This window comes from Rana temporaria, chromosome 11 (genome assembly GCF_905171775.1).
Source record: "Rana temporaria chromosome 11, aRanTem1.1, whole genome shotgun sequence".
In the NCBI taxonomy this organism is placed as follows: domain Eukaryota; kingdom Metazoa; phylum Chordata; class Amphibia; order Anura; family Ranidae; genus Rana; species Rana temporaria.
In genome coordinates this window covers 42,573,043-42,594,169 of record NC_053499.1, presented here as the reverse complement: position 1 = coordinate 42,594,169, position 21,127 = coordinate 42,573,043, and the positions used below count along the sequence as shown (strand labels likewise).

Genomic DNA, 21,127 nt, shown 5'->3' with positions numbered 1-21,127 from the left:
GTGGCGCTTCCGTTGATTTCCGCATAGAGTATGCAAATTAGCTAGATACGCCGATCCTCAAACGTACGTCCGCTCGGCCCATTTTTTTACGTCATTTACGTAAGGCTTTTTTTTCGGGGGAACGTTACCCCTGGGTCTATGAGGCGTACGCAATGTTAAGTATGGACGTCGGGACAGCGTCGAATTTTCCGTTGTTTGCGTAAAACCTTTGCGAATAGGGCTTTGCGTAAATTACGTTCACGTCGAAAGCATTGACTATTTGCGACGTGATTTCGAGCATGTGCACTGGGATACCCCCACGGACGGCGCATGCGCCGTTAAAAACCGTCAAGATGAATTAACATAAAACACGCCCACATCTTAGTCATTTGAATTGCACGCCCTTACGCCGACACATTTACACTATGCCGCCGTAACTTACGGCGCAAATTCTTTCTGGATACGGAAACTACGCTCTAAGTTACGGCGGCGTAGTGTATCTGAGATACGCTACGCCTGCCTAAAGATAGGCAGATCTTTGTGGATCTGGCCCATAATCGGCATGTCAAGTACAACAACAGGAATGTCAAGAGCTGCCTCTACACAGTATGAAACAGCCAACGCTGTCATATTACAAAGGCAAGCCTAGTTTACTCATTATCTTAGACAAAGTCTTTTTTTTCCATCATTTTAAAGGAATTTTCAGAAAGAAGGGTCAGTATAATAAGACATTTGTGAACAGGTAGGACTGAACGGTAGTCAAGATTTCTTGATGAATGGTGCAGGGCAGATGTGTTGTTTACAGACGGTCTTCTGGTCCCCATGCTTGTGGCTATAAATCTGAAAGTCTGAGTGGTCATCATTCCCCTCTGTAGGTAGCAGTGTTGTTGTCGGTCTCATGTACGCGCACCTCATGCAGCAGTCCTGGTGGAAGTCTCTTCTGAAGGCCATCCCAAATGAATACAGTCAAATTCTCCACAGAACTGCATATATATATATAAAAAAAAAAAAAAAATGAATTATCCCAATATTAAAACTATATAATCATATTGCAACAGTTATTTCATTTAGTTTCTCATCAGCGATAAAGGGAAGAGCTTTATAGCCTTCACCCCATTGTCAGGACCTGGAACCTCTGCTTTGTCTGGCAGTAACTCTAGAGGCACCAGAGATGTTGGACAGCTCCCTTCTGATCCAAAATTGTACCTCGTTTGTGAACTCTTTGCGTCTCCCATGAACACCCAGATTTAAGCCATGGCACTTCCTGTTTGCCAGATTGTTGTGCTCTCTCCAGCCAATATTGCTCATCACTCCTGCTTGATCTCAACCTGTAACCCCTTGTTACTGTGAAAAAGTATATATAACGTGTTTAAACCAATAAACCAAAAATTATATATAAAACAGCGCTCAAGTGTGTGTGATCCACACTGTGATGAATAATAAATAATAATAATCCAAATATAAATGCAAATGAGTCAAAAGCCCGTGATAAAAGTGTTCATAGAAAAACATAAAGTTCATGGAAGAGCGAAAAGGAAAAACACTTCTTTCTCTCCTTCAAGGTGTAAAATCTTCAAAACATATTCAAAGAAATCTTCCACCACACCCGATGTGAAAAAATAGTGAATCCTCCACCAATAGAAATGGCCACTCACCGGAACTATATGCCTAGCACTCTCGTGTTTTGGCACAGTAGCTTTGTTATAGTTAGTTTACATCAGCAGGCGAGCTTCCGTTCCCAGACAGGTGGACAAGTAAGATCCTCATAAATGAAGAAAGTGTGACATAGTGTAAAACCGTAAAAGTAATTTAATCACAAACCACAAGCAAAATCTTCAAAAGATGCACTCACACAATGCCAAAATTAAAAAGCGTGATAAATACACAGCAAAGATTCCTCTGTATTGTGCGGCTGAAATGCAACGGTCTCGGCGGACCCAGAAAATAAAACCCAGGCAACTCACACCACTCGATCCCCACACTGTGTTGGAAGTGAAATTGAAGCTGGCGTGAACGAAAAACCGAACGCCGGTCACTGGCGAACAAACACGCAACTGGCCTATCTTCTCACGTTAGCAATTGGTCACTGATCAGATGATAACCAAGCTTCCGACATGTTTCGTCGTAAAATTTGACTTATTCCATCAAAATACATCCTAATGGTATGTGGGGGGGGGGGGGCTCTCTAATTCTTTAGAGACTGACTGTAGACCAAGAAACCATTGGTCAATATTAACCAGTGTGTTGCCCATTTAATAGCAAAGCACCAGGTTTGCTTTAACCTCCTTGTCCTTAACATACATGCAACAGTTAGCACTGGGGGAATATTCGGTATAACTGTTGATCTGATCAGCACCTACAGTACTATATTTAAATATGCTAGTAGTACATCTAATGTGGTGGCGTGCACACCCCCCCCCCCCCCCCAGACACTGCTGCTGTCCAAAGGTGCCCCGATGCTCCTTCATCCACAGTGGAGTCACTCCAATACAGAAGGTGTGTTAGGCCCCGTGTGAAAGGGGCCTATCAGTAATGATCCGCTCCGTGAACCTCCACTTGCTCAGTGGGGATCCCTCCATTGATCCCCGCTGAGCCGTCGGATGACAGGGCGGTCCCCGCACACTGTGCAGGGACCGCCCTGACTTTTCTCCGCTCTTCCCTATGGGGGGAATCGGATGAACACGGACCCTCTGTCTGTGTTCACCTGATCCGCCAGACAGATGTAAAAGTAGGTTTTTCCTCCGTCACACTTTGGCGGAGCGGGTCGGATGTCAGCGGGCATAGAGGAGCACGGATCGCCCGTTCAGGTCCGCCTAAAAAACTGGCAGGCGGACCTGAACGGGCCGTCCGTGTGAAAGAGCCCTTACTGACCAGATCAGTTACAGATATGGGGTTCATAACATTTTAAAATTCTTATTTGAGCCCAGTGACTCAAAAGGATTAAAACTACTGGATAAGCATAACGGCCAGGAAACATGCATTTTCAGAAGGAGACCACAACCTCTCAAAAGTACAGGTTTCTTTTATTCATTAATGACCAGATCAAAGCCTTAAAGCTGTATATAAACTCCAACTCACCTGACCGTATTCTTAAAGTAGGGAACATCAAGATCCAAATTTTTATGATCCAGCGGAACCATAATAACTTCCTACAAAAGAATAAGTGCAATTGAGATATGAAGAAGAAAAAAAACAAACAAAAACACACACACCAAGGCCTTATAGAGAGCGTATATGTCTTATTTATTAAAATAAACATGACCATTAAAAAGGGACCAGAATAAATCACATCAATGCTTCCTCCCAGCAAATATACGAATATCTGTAGTCACCGACAAGCTGTCAATGAAGTGTATTGACCACAGCTAGCCACTCACATCTGTCAAAAACTCCAGCAGGAATGAGACTCCTGCATGCTGTCCCAGTCGCATCGTGCAACAGATACTGCATATTTAAGAAAAATTCTATACAGATTTGGCAGAACAGAAAATTTTTAATGTTTTAATTTTTTATTTTTTTAATGTATACATTTCTACTCATCCTTACGGCAGACTGATTACCTGTATATCCTTCTTCAGATCTGTTAGGTTCATCACCATTCCTGTGACAGGGTCTATCTATGGAGAAAATAAAAAACACGCCAGAATAAGGAGTGTAATCATAGGCCGTACAAGTAGTTGGGAGAAAAACCTGCATCAGTGACAGCTTAAAGGGGAGTTCCACTCATTTTTCGTTTCAATGTTTTTATTGAAGTTTTTACAAAGAAATACAAAATGTAAGTAAAGTCCTTAGTTATCCTAACAATGAATGGGAACCTCCATTACAGCCAAGTTACAAACTAGAATCATTATGAAGCGGAGTAAGTAAGACATCTTCATCCTTGTGTTCCATTCATTTTTAATGTTTATTAAAAGTCAGCAGCTACAAAAAAATGTAGCTGCTGGCTTTTAATAAACATACACTCACCTGCTCCACATTCCAGCGGCGCGACGGCCGGGGCTCCGCTCCCCCCTCTCTGGCCGGCGTCTTCATTCTAAGTGTGGGCACCCGGCCATGACAGCTTTCGGCTTCACAGCCAGGCACCCACTGCGCATACGCAAGCGGCGCTGCGCCATTTGATTGGACAGGCGATCGCCTGGGACCTGTCCCAGGCGATCGCCTACAGGGGAGGGGCTGCTAAAAGGCGCTTAGACTATTCGCCTTTGCAGCCCCTCGGCGGAAGGAGGAAGTGGGACAGGAAGTCCCACTCCTCCTGAAGCCCCCACTCCCCCCCAAAAAAAATGACATGCCAAATGTGGCATGTAAGGGGGAGAGGAGTGGGTTAAGCGGAAGTTCCACTTTTGAGTGGAACTCCGCTTTAAAGCATGTAATGCAAGAAAACAGCAATAACCACCCTTGAAGAGTTTTAGACAACAGTGGCACCATTATACTTGAATGTGTTCTTAAAGTAACTTTTAAATGATAAAGCCGTATTAAAACCAAAAATGTAATATATTGCAGCTTACCAATCATTAGATGTGGTAGCTGCATTGGTTCTCTTTTTTTTCAGGCTCTATTCCCTCTGTTTTTACCTGGTGATCTGGCCAGTAACACACATTAACCCCACCTTTTCTGTTAAGGCTTCTTTCACACTATGGATTGTATGTCCGTTTTATAATATCCGTTACTACTGTTATTACACCTATTAACGGACGTTTATTAACAGATTTAATAACAGATAAATATTTTACCATTCTTCCTTTATTGAAAACGGATAATGTTTATCCGTATATATCCGTTATATCATTCCTTTCTAACGTCCGTTAATAAAAACCATTTCACCCTTTCTTGAAGTCCAGCTCCAGAAGTCTTTACTGAGCATGCTCAGTAAAATTAACGTCCGTTAACATAACGGACATTTACGGAGACATTTACTAACGTCCGTGCGCCATAGACTTCAATGTTAAAATATAACGGACGTTAATATATCCGTTACTTGCAACGGAAAAAAAATTAGTGCAAGACCCGTCACATATTCCGTAATAACTAACGTCCGTACGTTATAACGGACTATTACGGATCTTTACGGAACATAAAAAAATCCCATAGACTTTAATGATATGTTATAAAGGACGTATAACTTCCGTTTTTTAACATTATCTGACGGATTTTAATACGGATTATTAAAACGGATTTATTTTGTAGTGTGAAAAGGGCCTAAGGCTTCATTTCCATGGACGTTTTTACAGCCACTTTTTTTTAGCCCCTTTTACAGCTTAAAAACGTCTGTCCATTTTTTTTTTTTGAGCTGGAGCTCAAAAAACGATGCTATAGCGTTTTTGCGCGTTTAACGTCTGGCGTTTTTACAGCTCTAACGCTGGAGCTTCAGAACGCACTGGTCCTGGTTTTTTTTTTTGCAGCTTAAAAACGGCTCAGCCATCTACAGCTCAAAAACGTCATGGTGGGCATGAGGCCATAGACTAACATGGAGAGCGGTTTTTAAGCTGCAAAAACGTCCATGGAAATGAAGCCTAAAGGTTTTACAAGGCTAAAATCTAAACAATGTAAGCACCCCTGTCAGTGGTAAATGGTTTGTCTCACTACTCCTAAAATTATAATTTTTTTAAAATTGTATACATCTCCTTTAGATATACTTTAAAGTAAATTAAGCCAAACCACACGCAGAACAGCCAAAATGCACTAAACCCAGTAGACCTACAGACTTGTTCCAACCCATGGCCTTTCCTTTTGTTCTTATGGCACATCCACCGGCACAAAAATACCATGTACTCTAATGGAGCCTTAAGCATTTTACCCCAAGGAACAGGTCTTGGTAAACCTCTGCTAAAATGATTATACCTGCAGCTCAGTGTAGAATGCTTTGTAAATTGGGGAAAGTGTTAAAGGAAAGAATAAAATGGTGTCCTAGAGGTACTTGACACAAAGGGAAGATCATTTTATGTAGTGAGAATGGACTACAGCGCTACTAACAAATAATCTCAAAGAAACCACACAAAAATACCGAAATAATACAGCTGCAATCAAAAAACGGTAAACTAAAACCAAATGATAAATGAATGAAATACTGATGCGCTCGTATCAACTCATGTGCAATGTGAATCGTACATATAATCAAACAATAAAAATTGGTGAAAACAACTCTTAATATATATGCGAGTAGATCATGAAACAGTCCTGATAATTGGATCAATCAGTCTGCAGTGCCCCTTCCCTAATTGCCAAGATCTCACTTCAGTGTGATCAGGTATACAACAACCTCCAGCAGCGATCAGATGTTTCCAGTTTTCATTCAGTCACATGCAAAAAAGGAGAAAAAAGGAAACATAGCGCAATATTGTATCATATAGATGTGGATAAAGGCTGCACTTAGTGCACTCACGTATCCTCGCTTGTATTATAGACAGGGTATGTTGCCGCTCAGTTTAAAAGGACTCCTCACTCGAGATAGACATCCGATGGTCCTTCACTGTAGGCTCCTCCCCCACGCGTATCGTCACTTGTCACGTGACTTAATCATGGGTATCATTTTTTTTAAAACACCCTTTTGTAAAATGAATACTAAATTTATTGGCGTATAACTCACTTTTTTTACCATGAAAATAGAGGGTAAACTGTGCCTGCGTGTTATACGCAGGGGGCTTTATAATGCCGTTTTCCCTAAAACTTCCCTCTTAAAGTTAGGGTGCGTGTTATACGCCGATAAATACGGTAACTAAAAAGAAAAGCAAAAATGAAAATTAAGGTGTCCACCAACATCGGTGGTCAGTGTTGAAGTGACCCCTTTGAATGGTGGCCAGCAGAAAAAAGGGATTTTTAATACAGCTTACCTGTAAAATCCTTTTCTTGGAGTACATCACGGGACACAGAGCAGCATATTCATTACTATGTGGGTTATATGGAGTACCTTCAGGTGTTGACACTGGCAATCTCAAACAGGAAATGCCCCTCCCTATATAACCCCCTCCCATAGGAGGAGTACCTCAGTTTTGTAGCAAGCAGTATGCCTCCCAAAATGGTCCCCAAAAAGAGGGGTGGGAGCTCTGTGTCCCGTGATGTACTCCAAGAAAAGGATTTTACAGGTAAGCTGTATTAAAAATCCCTTTTTCTTTATCGTACATCACGGGACACAGAGCAGCATATTCATTACTATGTGGGATGTCCCAAAGCAATGCTCACAATGAGGGGAGGGAGAACATCTCCAAGACAAAAGGATTTAATTTAGAGAAATACTCAAATCATAATAAATCCAACTTAGTTGAGAAAAATAATCTTAAATTTTAAATTTAACTCAAAAAAGAGGAGCCCCCGGAATCCAAGGGTCTCAAACTGCAGCCTGCAGCACTGCCTGCCCAAAGGCTGTATCAGTATTCCTTCTTACGTCCAACTGGTAGAATCTTGTAAACGTGTGGACAGAAGACCAGGTTGCCGCCTTGCAAACTTGAGCCATAGAGATCTGGTGATGTGCTGCCCAGGAGGCGCCCATGGCCCTAGTAGAATGAGCCTTTAATGATACTGGAGGAGGCAACCCTTTCAAGCCGTAGGCCTGAGTGATTAATTGCTTAATCCACCTAGAAATGGTGGACTTTGCAGCTGCCTGCCCCTTCTTGGGCCCATCCGGTAATATGAACAGCACATCTGTTTTCCGGATCTTCTTTGTAGCTTTAAGATAGGCCTTCATGGCCCTGACGATATCCAAGGTATGCAGCAACCCTTCCTTTCTGGAAGTAGGTTTAGGGAAGAAGGATGGTAATACCAAATCCTGGTTCAAATGAAAACTGGATATAACCTTCGGTAGGAAGGAAGGATGAGGGCGGAGAACGACCCTGTCCTTGTGAAAAATAAGATATGGTTCCTTACAGGATAAGGCCGCCAGTTCCGATACTCTTCTTGCGGAAACTATGGCGACCAAAAATACTAACTTCCTTGTCAGTAAAACCAAAGGAATTTCAGCCAACGGCTCAAACGGTTGTTTCTGTAAACTTGACAGAACAAGGTTTAAATCCCACGGGCAAAGCGGGGATTTAACTGGAGGTTTAATACGTAAGACCCCTTGAAGGAAGGTCTTAACCAGCGAGTGGGTGGCCAGCGGCCGCTGAAACCACACTGACAGAGCAGAAATCTGTCCTTTGATTGTGCTCAATGCCAATCCTTTATCCACTCCTAGCTGGAGAAAACTTAAAACTCTATCAATGGTGAATTTGCGAGAAAGCCATCGCTTGGACTCACACCAGCCTACATAGGCCTTCCAGACCCTGTAATAAATCACCCTAGAGACCGGTTTCCTGGCTCTGATTAGGGTAGAGATTACTTTCTGAGACAGACCTCTACCCCTGAGAATCAGGGATTCAGCTTCCAGGCCGTCAAATTTAGATGCCGTAAGGCAGGGTGGAGGATCGGACCTTGCGATAGCAGGTCTGGCCGTAGAGGAAGAGTCCAAGGGTCTCCCACTACCATCCTTAAGATTAGTGAGTACCATGCCCTTCTGGGCCATGCTGGAGCTACCAGGATGACTGGTATGTGCTCCACCCGGATCCTGCACAGCAGGCGGGGTAGTAACTGGAGCGGGGGAAACGCATAAAGAAGTTTGAACTGATGCCAAGGGCAAACCAGAGCATCGGTTCCGCAGGCCATCGGATCCCTTGAGCGGGACATGAACCTGTCTAGCTTCTTGTTGAGTCTCGATGCCATGATATCCACGTCCGGCACTCCCCTTTTTTGGCAGAGTGCTTGAAAGGTTTGTGGATGCAGAGACCATTCCCCCGGCAATAGAGTCTGGTGGCTTAAGAAGTCCGCCTGAAAGTTGTCCACTCCGGGAATGAATATTGCCGATATGCAGGGCACATGAGCCTCTGCCCCTAGGAGAATCAAGCTCACTTCTCTCTGAGCGGCCTGACTCCTGGTTCCCCCTTGGTGATTTATGTATGCCACTGCCGTGGCATTGTCTGATTGAACTCTCACCGGGAACCCCTGCAATTTCGACGTCCAAGCCCTGAGGGCTAGTCGAACCGCTCTGAGATCCAAGATGTTGATGGGTAAAAGCTTCTCTGGCCTTGCCCAAATACCTTGGCGAGTGGAACCATCCACAATCGCTCCCCAGCCCGTCAGGCTGGCGTCTGTGGTCACTATCTTCCAAGCCACTGGGTTGAAAGACTTTCCCTTCAGTAGATTCTGAGGGTCTAACCACCAACACAGACTTTGCCGGACTTTTGATGAGAGTGGCAACGGGATATCCAAGGCCTGTGGCCTTCTGCTCCATGCTGACAGGATGGCTGCCTGCAGGATGCGAGTGTGGCTCTGGGCGTATGGCACCGCCTCGAATGTAGCCCCCATCTTGCCTAGTAGTCTCATACATAGGCGAATAGTCGGTTCCTTCTTGCTTAGAACCAGTAGGATTAATTCCTTGATGGCTTTGACCTTCCTCAGAGGTAGGAACACCCTTTGTTGTTCTGTGTCTAATCTCATGCCGAGATATTCCAACTGCCTTGTGGGCTGGAATGCTGACTTTTCTCGATTTAGGACCCAGCCGAACTTCGAGGTATTGGACCGTAAGGGCCACTGCTCGCTCCAAGCCGGGAGACGAGTGGTCTATGACTAGGAGGTCGTCCAGGTATGCTAGGATCGTGACCCCTTGGATCCTTAGCTTGGCTAGGATTGGAGCTAGAACCTTCGTGAACACCCGGGGGGCCGTAGCCTCCATTAGGTTGGAGTAGAAACCCAGCCCCTGTTCCAGGACTGGTACCTCTACTATTACTCCCTGGGAAAGTAGATGATCTAGAGCCGATCTTAATGCGGCTCCTTTCTCCAGATCGTTTGGAATCCTCGACTCCTGGAAATGAGGAGGAGGAAACCTTAGGAACTCTAGCTTGTAGCCTGTGGCCACGGAAGACCGTACCCACTCGTCGGGAATGCTGGCTTCCCAAATCTCCGAAAAGAGTCGCAGCCTTCCCCCCACCTTCGTGGGTGGGGGCGCCCCTTCATGAGGTAGACTTGGGGGCTGGTTTTGCTGGCTTGCGAAACCACTGCCTCTTGCCTCTAACAGCCTGTCCTTCTGATCTGCTGTTGAAGCCGAAGTTTGCTCTTGCAGGAGGCCGTCGATACTGCTTGGCATTAGAGGGCCCCTGCCCAGGGGAGGACTGTCGTTTAAACGCAGGCCCCTGAACCTTCTTCTTAGTTGGCAAGAGTGTACTCTTGCCGCTTGAAATGGTCTGAATGTATTTATCTAGGTCCTCTCCGAAGAGCCGTCCTCCATGGAAGGGGAACCCTACCAGGAGCTTCTTGCATGGGGGCTCAGCCTCCCAGCTTTTCAACCATAAGAGTCTTCTCATATGGATAAGGGATAACGATAAACGTGACGCTTGCTGGATGGAATCCTTGATTGCGTCTACCGTAAAACATATGGCCTTAGGGACATCCGAAAATTCTTCTGCCTGCTCGGCAGGAATAAGTTCAAGCATTTGCTTAAATTGATCTGATAAAGCTTGAGCGACTCCAATCGCAGCCACGGCTGGCTGTACTACTGCCCCTGCAGAAGTGAAGGAGTTCTTAAGTAGTGCTTCCAAGCGCTTATCAACTGGATCTTTGAAAACCTGTACGTTCTCTACAGGGCATGTTAACGATTTGTTAACACATGAGATGGCTGCGTCTACTGCAGGAGAAGCCCATCTCTTGGAAAACTTTTCTTCCATAGGATATAAGACAGAAAATTTCTTAGGTGGTAAGAACACCTTGTCTGGTTTGTTCCACTCTTGGAACAAGACTCCCTCCAATAGAGGATGGATCGGAAACACAGCACTGCTTTGAGGCGCCCTCAGTGAGCCCAAAGCTGAAATCGTCGATACCTGGAGATCTGGTACAGGCAGGTTGAATGCCTTATGGACCAAGTCCGTCAAGCCTTGAATCCACCAGCTCTCCCTCAGGGAGACTGCCCCAGACTCCTCTGTATCCGGATCTTCGATCCCTGAACCTACTTGGTCTTTGTCCAAGAGGTCGTCCAATTCCCCCGAGGAAAGGACCTCCTCTTCCGAGGGTCCGCGCACGGGTGACGGAGATCTATTCCGCTTACTACCCCGCATAGCTGCGGCTATCATTTCTCCCATGCTTCTCCGCATCTCATTTAAAGAGGTGAGCAACACCTCCTCCGTGACCATCTTAGGGTTGGGTTGACTCGCGTCAGCTCCAGCCCCAGATCCCGATGGCCCAAAGGCTCCCTGTGGGGAAAGCAGCGGCATAGCTCTGTCCGAGACCTCAGACTCTGTGGGGGAATCCCCACCTTTTGTACCCTCTGGCTTGTTCTTTGATGCCATGGTACAATACCGAGGCACACCTGCTACTTATTGGTACCTGGGACTTATAAATAGTTAAATGCCCAAACACCTGTTTGGGGAATAAAAAATGTTTCCTCTACCCCAGATGACACTTTTTCTTTTTTTTTTTTTTTTTTTTTTCAATCTAGGCAAGAAAAAAACATTCTATCCCCCTGAGTAGTATTGCCAAAGAAAAGACTATGAGATGGAAAAGAAAAAACAGCCTATTCCTAGGCTAAACCACAATCTTCTGAAGACTGTAGTATTCTTTCTGGCCACTGTGTGTCCTCAGCGCCCCGTGCTTCACTCCAGTCCTTCCTCCCTCAAGCCAAAGTATTGAATGAGCTGTGGCACTAAGGAAGGGCCGCCCCTTCCTTAAACCACTGACCCGCCCTTCCCCCCCAGCTAAAACGGCGCCAAATGCGCCTATAACACGTGCACCGCGCACCGCGCGCGCGCCCGCCGACGGGGGGGGGGGGGTTGGGAGGAAGGGCCTCTCTGTTCCTGCAGCCGCAGGCCTGGAACACACGAGGAGGTCAGCGTTTTTTGCCTGCCTTGCAGGCATGAGGAAGAGGACTGGATAGAGCATCGCCTGGAGGCTTGCAGGTAAGCATAGCTCTCTGAACACACATACATTTGTACACAAAAGGCCCCACTCACAGCTTTTCCAACACTACCAGGGAGGTCACTTTTTATGGGGAATGATAACATATAGAGCCATCCTATCTTCATGATATGTGACTGGTTTGCCAGATGCAATGCATAACCTTAGGCATGTCCCCTGTGACCTCCCAGAAAAAACTTGCTAAGAGCCAAGTTCCGCAAGTTTTTCCCCTTACTTACCTGCTCCATGCCGCAGGACTTTGCCAAGCAAGAGGCCCAATCTTCCCCCATCTCCGTGGGGATGTCTAGACCTTCAGGCCCTGGGAACCTTCTTCTTCCATGAAGGATCCACTGTCCTGGACCCATACAGCACCCTGGCAAACAGAAAACATTAGGCGCCCAAAGGTTTTCTAAGTTCTGGGCCCAGGGTCCAGCTCTCTTAAAAAGAAAGCATTATGGGCTATACCCCAAGGGTTTGGGGTCCGGTTACTGACCACTTTAGCGCTCAGGCTTTTTTGGACAGAACCGGTAGCTCACCTAATCCCAAGGATGCGGAGGCAAGCTAAACCATGACTAACACCTAAGACACTGGCGTAAAAACTGAGGTACTCCTCCTATGGGAGGGGGTTATATAGGGAGGGGCATTTCCTGTTTGAGATTGCCAGTGTCAACACCTGAAGGTACTCCATATAACCCACATAGTAATGAATATGCTGCTCTGTGTCCCGTGATGTACGATAAAGAAATTGCCCCTTGCATTGGTGGTCAGTAGGCAGGTGATCAATTTGCCACTGCTCAAGGAAAGCCTAGCACCTTTAGGATTAAATCTATAGGGTCCATGGGACCCTAGTTGTGAAAGGCTGCTCTAAAAGGACTTGCTAGATCAATATAGGGATGACTGGTTGGTGCCACAGATCGCCCTGTTGTAAAGCCACCCTCAGCATGACAGAGGCATGTTTTAGAGGGAGACATTTTAGTGCCAGAGTCAGACAACTCAGAAAAAAAAAAAAACCCACACACAGTCTGGGAATCAAGCAATGGCATATTTCATTAAAACTAGACCATTCACAAACTACACACCATACAAATAAATGACATCTACGAACTACTAAACATGAACAAAGCCATACAAAGCATTATATAGGAATTGGATTAATTAAGCCAATAGTAAACTACTGTATATAAGGGATTCTAAAAAGGTAACATTTGTTTTATTCCCCCACCCCCCCCCCCCATCATCATGTATGGCATACTTCTGCCTACAGGCTTTAGAAAATATACATATTGAACACCTACCTTATCCCGCACTGTGACAATCACTAGGAAGAACACAAACAAGTTTTGGTTAGTTGCACAATCAATGTAGTTATATTGCTTGCAGATGCTAGTTTAATAAGTTCCAGAATGATATTTAAATGCATTAAGAGAGAAAAAAAAAAAAAAAAAAAACACACACATGCCATCAGAAATGTGTTAACCCCGATGCCGACAACATTTACTGTAAAAGGATTCAATCACTGTGGGTTCGTCATACACTTAACATTTTGGCCAATTCCACTGAATTGCTAAAGTTCTAAAAGTGGGTGGCCCTGTTGGCACAATAAAATTTGACTGGCTTTGTCTGCCATCAGTCAATCAGTTGCAGGCACAGTCCTGGCATGGCACTTACAGCCGTCAGCCTGGTTGTGTGGATAGAGCAATCTGTTAGATTGCTTTAGTTTTTAATCAAGACTGAACGATGGCAATCCATTAGTGTATGCCCAGGTTTATACAGCCGTTTCCACCCAGAGTTGGCTGGATAGGAGGGCAGCCAGGTGCAAATGGACAGCCGGTCCATTTACATCCTAACTGCCCACAGAGCAGGCTGTGTCCATGTCCACTCTGCATAAGCGGAGCAGACATGGACCGGTCACACGCCCACTCTGCCCAGCAGAAAGATCCCCTGCTGAGAAAATCACAGGCAGCCCTTACACTCAAAAGTTCGGCCGGTTCAGTAGAAACTAAAATGTGTGTGTCCCACTCTGTTCTACCAAAGCCAATCAACAAACTAGCTTCTATTAAAGGGGTTGTAAAGGTAAAAGTTTTTTTACCTTAATGCATCCTATCCTAACATCTGACAGCACCGCCCCCCCCCCCCCGTTTAACTTACCTTACCGTTCGAAAGTCCCGGGCGCATGCTTGTCATCCTGTTCGGTTCCCAGCCTGGCCATTGATTGGCTAGGCTGGGCGGATTGATAGCAGCCCAGCCATTGGCTGGCGCTGCTGTCAATCACAGCGGATGACGCGGGGCCGAGTGATACAGTCGGCGGCTATGGCCGCCGCTGTATCACAGGAGCGCGCTCGCAAAAGCTTTCACAGTGGAGGTAAGTATAACATGTTTGTTATTAAAAAAAAAAATATATTCTGCCTTTAGTGTTCCTTTAAAAGGTCCTGCTGGAAAACTAGCATTCAATCACGATTGCAGCCAATGGGCTGCAGCTCTGATCAGTGTGGTTGTGCTATAAATCAAAGGCTGGTGTTCACCCAAAAGTGGAACTTCCGCTTAATCCACTCCTCGCCCCCTTACATGCCACATTTGGCATGTAATTTTGTTTTTGGGTGGGGGCTTCAGGAGGAGTCCTGTCCCACTTCCTCCTTCCGCCGAGGGGCCGCTAAGGCGATACGTCATATCGCCTTTTGGCGGCCCCTCCCTGTAGGCGATCGCCTGAGACACGTGACAGGTCCCAGGCGATCGCCTGTCCAATCAGAATGCGCAGCGCCGCTTGGGCATGCGCAGTGGGTGCCCGGCCGTGAAGCCGAAAGCTGTCACGGCCGGGTGCCCACACTAGGAATGAAGACGACGGCCGGAAGGGAGCGGAGCTGGAACATGTAGCAGGTGAGTGCATGTTTATTAAAAGCCAGCAGCTACACTTTTTGTAGCTGCTGACTTTTAATAAACATTAAAAATGCTGGAACACCCCTTTAAGTCCTCCTCTGCCATATTTGGCAGCTAAACTACAGCCCAATAATTGTAATGTTCCTATGCACAACGATGCATAAACGAGGACCGTGCATTCTTCAGAAAAAAAAAAAAACACACGACAAGCTGCATCTGCACATGATGGAGATCATTGGTGGAAGGAAAGGTAGGAAAGCATCTTGTATTGGGCCGTTTCAGGATAGCCAGGACTGGTAACAGATTTCTAGTGAACAGTGAAAATCTCCGGATTCTTTTATATTAGACTCGCTGGTCTTGTATAAGAGGCCCAGAGTCTGCTGCATCACAGGTGAAAGTACAATGCAAGGCCCCAGTATGTCTGCTTTTTCATCCATCCGTGTACAGACGAAAAAGGGACATACATTAATCCCTATGAGATAGCGGGTGTCAGCGGATGAACATCGGTATCCGCTATGCTCCGATTCTGTAGACGGAGGAAAATCCTATTTTTTCATCCGTCTGCAGAGCGGATCGGGTGATCACGGACATACGGTCCATGTTCATCCGATCCCCCCCATAGGGGAGAGCGGAGATCTGACAGGGCGGCTCAACAGAGTGATCCACACAGGATCCGTACATGTGAAAGGGGCCTAAAGCGCACCAACAGTCAATAAAGTTTATTTTGTTGTCTCTGACCTTTGTAGTTATGGCCGTGTCCATTTGGGTTGTTGCACTTTCCAAAAATTCTCTTGTTCTCCTCATCACTCAAAGAATTACTGCAAAACAGCATGGAAAATAGAACCGTAGTAAATACAGACTTAATCAGGTTTCATAAGAAGACTCCTGTTATTTCTCCAGAACATTGCCATTTCCTCCTTACTCACTTTTTGCAAAAACTAAAAGCTCCAGTTACTAGAGGTGCAATGGATAAAAAAACTCACGGTTCTGATCGTCCCTCAGATCAGGAGTCATGGATCGGATAAAAAAAAAAATTGTCTCCCCCACTGTAATATCCACATCCCCTCCCCCACTGTAATATCCACATCTCCTCCCCCCCCCCACTGCAGTGGCGTCATTAGGGTTGGTGTCACCCGGTGCAGAAAAAAAAAAAATTGTGTCACCCACCCCCCCCCCCCCCAACTATAGCCCCCCTCAGTAAAGAACCCCCTCGGTGCAGACACCCCCCCCTCTCCCAGGTAGTACAGACAGACCCCCCCCAGGTAAGACACCCCCAGTAGTATGACTCCCAGCGGTGTGTCCAGGGCCGCCATCAGGAATTATGGGGCCCCTTACACAGCTTCAGGCATGGGCCCACTGGAGCAGAGAACGGGGGGGGGGGGGGGGGTGGGTGCTGCTGCCTGAAATTGAGAAGGGGGGGGGGAAGCCACGAATTGAGAAGCAGGTTGCCATCCGGGACCTCTGGGCCCTTTAATAAAAAAACAAAATATATAAAAAATTAACATTTAATAAAAAAAATTTATATTATATATATATATATATATATATATATATATATATATATATATATATATATATATATATATATAGGGGTTTGCCACATGGGGCCCCCTGAGCCCTTTAATATAATATAATATATACATATAAGAACAAAAAAAGAAAATAAATAAAATATAAAAAATAAATAAATTTGTTTATTAAAAAAAAGGGGGGTTGCCATCCGGGGCCCTGGGGACCTTAAATAATAAAATATATATATATATATATATATATATATATATATATATATATATATATATATAAAACAGAAAAAAAAGGGGGTTGTCATCCGTGGCCCTGGGGATTTCTGGGCCCCTGGGGACCTCTGGACCTCTTAAAAAAAAAAAAAGGCCCTTTAATAAAAAATAAATTAAAAATATATTAAAAAAAATATATATTTTTTTTATAAAAAATAAATAAAAAAAGGGGGGTTGCCATCTGGGGCCCTGTGGGCCTCCGGACCCCTTACAGGTGTACTGCCTGTACCCCCCTGATGGCGGCCCTGGGTGTGTCCCACGAGTGCGGGCTCCTCCTCCTCCTCTGTGGGTATAAAACAGAGAGGAGGGCCGCCGCCGGGTGTACCAAGATGGCCGCAGTCTTTCCTAATGTTATGACCGCAGCTCCGGAGCTAGGCTGAAGCCGCGGCCATAACATTAGGAAAGGCCGCGGCTTCGGCCTAGCTCCGGAGCCGCGGCCATAACATTAGGAAAGGCCGCGGCTTCAGCCTAGCTCAGGAGCCGTGGCAATCCACGCATCACAGTGTGTGCCGATCCAAAGGGGGTGACCCGTACAGATCAACTGTGATCCGTTGCACCACTACCAGTTACCCTCCTAAATTTGGCAGGAATGCTGCCTATGACCCCAAGAACACCCTCCCCATTGTCAAACATGGAGGTGGAAACATTATGCTTTGGGGGGTGTTTTTTTTCTAAGGGAACAGGACAACTTCACCACATCAAAGGGACGATGGACGGGGCCCATGAACCATCAAATCTTGGGTGAGAACCTCCCTCAGCCAGGGCATTAAATAAGTCTTGCAGCATGACAATGACCCAAAACATACGGCCAAGGCAACAAAGGAGTGGCTCAAGAAGAAGCACATTAAGGTTCTGGAGTGGCCTAGCCAGTCTCCAGACCTTAATCCCATAGAAAATATGTGGAGGGAGCTGAAGATTTGAGTTACCAAACGTCAGCCTCGAAACCTTAATGACTTGGAGAGAATCTGCAAAGAGGAGTGGGACAAAATCCCTCCTGAGAGGAGTGCAAACCTGGGGGCCAACTACAAGAAACGTCTGACCTCTGATTGCCAACAAGGGTTTTACCACCAAGTACCAAGTCATGTTTTGCCAAGGGGTCAAATACTTATTTCACTCATTAAAATGCAAATCAATTTATCATTTTTTTAAATGCGTTTTTCTGGATTTTGTTGTTGTTATTCTGTCTCTCGCTGTTAAAATAAACCTGCCAATAAAATTATAGACTGATCATTTCTTTGTCAGTGGGCACAGGTACAAAATCAGCGGGGGAGCAAATACTGGACCCCTCACTCACATTGCGGATATTCACCCTATTTGTCCAGTTTAGTGTCATCAGTAAATGTGACCGTAAAAGAAAATCACTCATTTTGGGTTGTCCCCAAAAGAGGAATAGAGGGGAGATCGTCCAAAGGGGACACTAGTTCTGGCGACAACCAGAGATTTCCTCTCACTTCCTGTTTTGACTATGGGACAGGAAATAAAGCAAAATCTCCCCAATGGGACACTGATAGCAAGATAAAATCCTGACTGGGGTGGGCAGAATATAAAACGGACAGAGTTGTCATCCTAGGAAAAGTCCTGAGAGTACAGAAGCTGAGTGGACACCTGGCCCAGCATCGAATACAGATTAGTGGATGGATCCTTTGAGATAGATGGCACTTGTTACAGAAATATAACTAAACCAACCAGGAGGAGAGAGGACACACAGCTCAGATCTACAGGATCACTCACATAGATCCTTATTGTAGGGGGGGGGGGGGGGAATCAGACATTACACAGACAGAGAGCCATTATGGGGGGGGGGGGAATCCCAGAGAGGGATGGATCAGACATCACACACACAGATCTCCATAGGGGGGGGGGGGGGAATCCCAGAGATGGATGGATCAGACATCACACACACAGATCTCCATAGGGGGGGGGGGGGAATCCCAGAGATGGATGGATCAGACATCACATACACAGATCTCCATGGGGGGGGGGGATCCCAGAGATGGATGGATCAGACATCACACACACAGATCTCCATAGGGGGGGGGGGGAATCCCAGAGATGGATGGATCAGACATCACATACACAGATCTCCATGGGGGGGGGGGATCCCAGAGATGGATGGATCAGACATCACACACACACACAGATCTCCATGGGGGGGGGGGGATCCCAGAGATGGATGGATCAGACATCACACACACACACAGATCTCCATGGGGGGGGGGGGGATCCCAGAGATGGATGGATCAGACATCACACACACAGATCTCCATGGGGGGGGGGGGATCCCAGAGATGGATGGATCAGACATCACACACACAGATCTCCATGGGGGGGGGGGGATCCCAAAGATGGATGGATCAGACATTATACACACAGTCACACAGATCTCCATGGGGGGGGGGGGAGATCCCAGGGATGGATGGATCAGACATCACACACACAGATCTCCATGGGGGGGGGGATCCCAGAGATGGATGGATCAGACATTATACACACAGTCACACAGATCTCCATGGGGGGGGGGGGGAGATCCCAGGGATGGATGGATCAGACATCACACACACAGATCTCCATGGGGGGGGGGATCCCAGAGATGGATGGATCAGACATCACACACACAGATCTCCATGGGGGGGGGGGGATCCCAGAGATGGATGGATCAGACATCACACACACAGATCTCCATGGGGGGGGGGGATCCCAAAGATGGATGGATCAGACATTATACACACACAGATCTCCATGGGGGGGGGGGGAGATCCCAGGGATGGATGGATCAGACATCACACACACAGATCTCCATGGGGGGGGGGAGATCCCAGAGATGGATGGATCAGACATTATACACACAGATCTCCATGGGGGGGGAGATCCCAGAGATGGATGGATCAGACATTATACACACACAGATCTCCATGGGGGGGGGGGGGGGGGAGATCCCAGGGATGGATGGATCAGACATTATACACACACAGATCTCCATGGGGGGGGGAGATCCCAGGGATGGATGGATCAGACATTATACACACACAGATCTCCATGGGGGGGGGGAGATCCCAGGGATGGATGGATCAGACATCACACACACAGATCTCCATGGGGGGGGGGAGATCCCAGGGATGGATGGATCAGACATTATACACACACAGATCTCCATGGGGGGGGGGGAGATCCCAGGGATGGATGGATCAGACATTATACACACACAGATCTCCATGGGGGGGGAGATCCCAGGGATGGATGGATCAGACATTATACACACACAGATCTCCATGGGGGGGGAGATCCCAGGGATGGATGGATCAGACATCACACACACACAGATCTCCATGGGGGGGGGGGGGGAGATCCCAGGGATGGATGGATCAGACATTATACACACACAGATCTCCATGGGGGGGGGGGGGAGATCCCAGGGATGGATGGATCAGACATTATACACACACAGATCTCCATGGGGGGGGAGATCCCAGGGATGGATGGATCAGACAGTGTGTTGATGTAAACAGGTGATGGGGGGGTTGGAAGCTCTGTACTGACCAGTGTAGCCGGTGAGAAGCGCTGAATGAAGCGGTCCGGGAGATCTCTATGATCCTGGCTCTCTCTGTCATGTTTCCGTTGCTCATGCTGTGATCTGAACACTCACACCCCCCTCTATCCCCTCCGGTCATGTAGGTCAGCAGCCAGCCGGGCAGACACGCCCCTATCCTGTAATTGGCTCGCCCCAGGCCCCTGTGATGACAGAGGTAACGCCCCCAGGCCCCTGTGATGACAGAGGTAACGCCCCCAGGCCCCTGTGATGACAGAGGTACCGCCCCCACACTGGGTGTCTGTCAGCTGTCATTGTAATATCCTGTTCTATACACAGCAATGACTTCTATAGACCCCACACTGCACAATGAGACAAACGGTTTTCCCGTTAGGATTTTTTCCTGATGGGAAAAAAGAGATCCTGCTCTCCTTTTTTTTTTTTCCCGCAGTTTTCCTGTGGGAAAAAGTCTGATAGAGCATACGCACGGCTGGGATTCCCAACGAAAAGCACTCATCGCAGTTTTTCCAACGGGAAAACCAGTCGTGTGTACGGGGCATTAGTCTCTCCATGATGCTCCTTTCAGACCTAGAAGCTTCCCCAGAAGAACTTCAATGCTCAACACTAAATTTTCCATTATATTCAGTGGTGCCCATTCAAACCTGAGTGTAGTGTCATATGAAAGTTGCCAATTGAAAAAGAACACAAGCTTTTTTTTTTTTTTTTTTTGGCAGAGTTACGTGTTTTGACCCCAAGAGATTTTAATGGGACCCTGAAAAACATGCGCAACATAGATGTCGACATCTGCCTACATTGCATTGAGAATCACACAGATCCAGTAATGATGTCAATGGGGTAGATTCAGGTAGGACTTGCGCCGACGTATCTCGATATGCACCGCATAAGTAAGAATTTGCGCCGCCGTAACTATGCGGATGACCCAGAAAAAGAGATACGCCTGAAATTAGGCTTCTTCCTACAGACGTAACTTTTCTCCGCCGGCGTATTTAATGCGCATTTTACGCTGTGCGCATCTTGCGCTCCC

General features: G+C 46.6%; 1 protein-coding gene across 1 annotated transcript; it reads right to left on the bottom strand.

Annotated features, from left to right (window-relative positions):
* Positions 1-605: 605 nt before the first annotated feature.
* PTS (6-pyruvoyltetrahydropterin synthase) lies at positions 606-20,272 on the bottom strand. The gene is made up of 6 exons (XM_040328435.1): positions 20,094-20,272; positions 15,499-15,578; positions 13,182-13,204; positions 3,540-3,596; positions 3,058-3,128; positions 606-962 (listed from the first exon to the last, which is right to left on the bottom strand). Exons 1-6 carry the CDS (start codon positions 20,222-20,224, stop codon positions 839-841), a joined length of 486 nt encoding a protein of 161 aa, XP_040184369.1. The 5' UTR covers positions 20,225-20,272; the 3' UTR covers positions 606-838.
* Between the last annotated feature and the right edge of the window lie 855 nt (positions 20,273-21,127).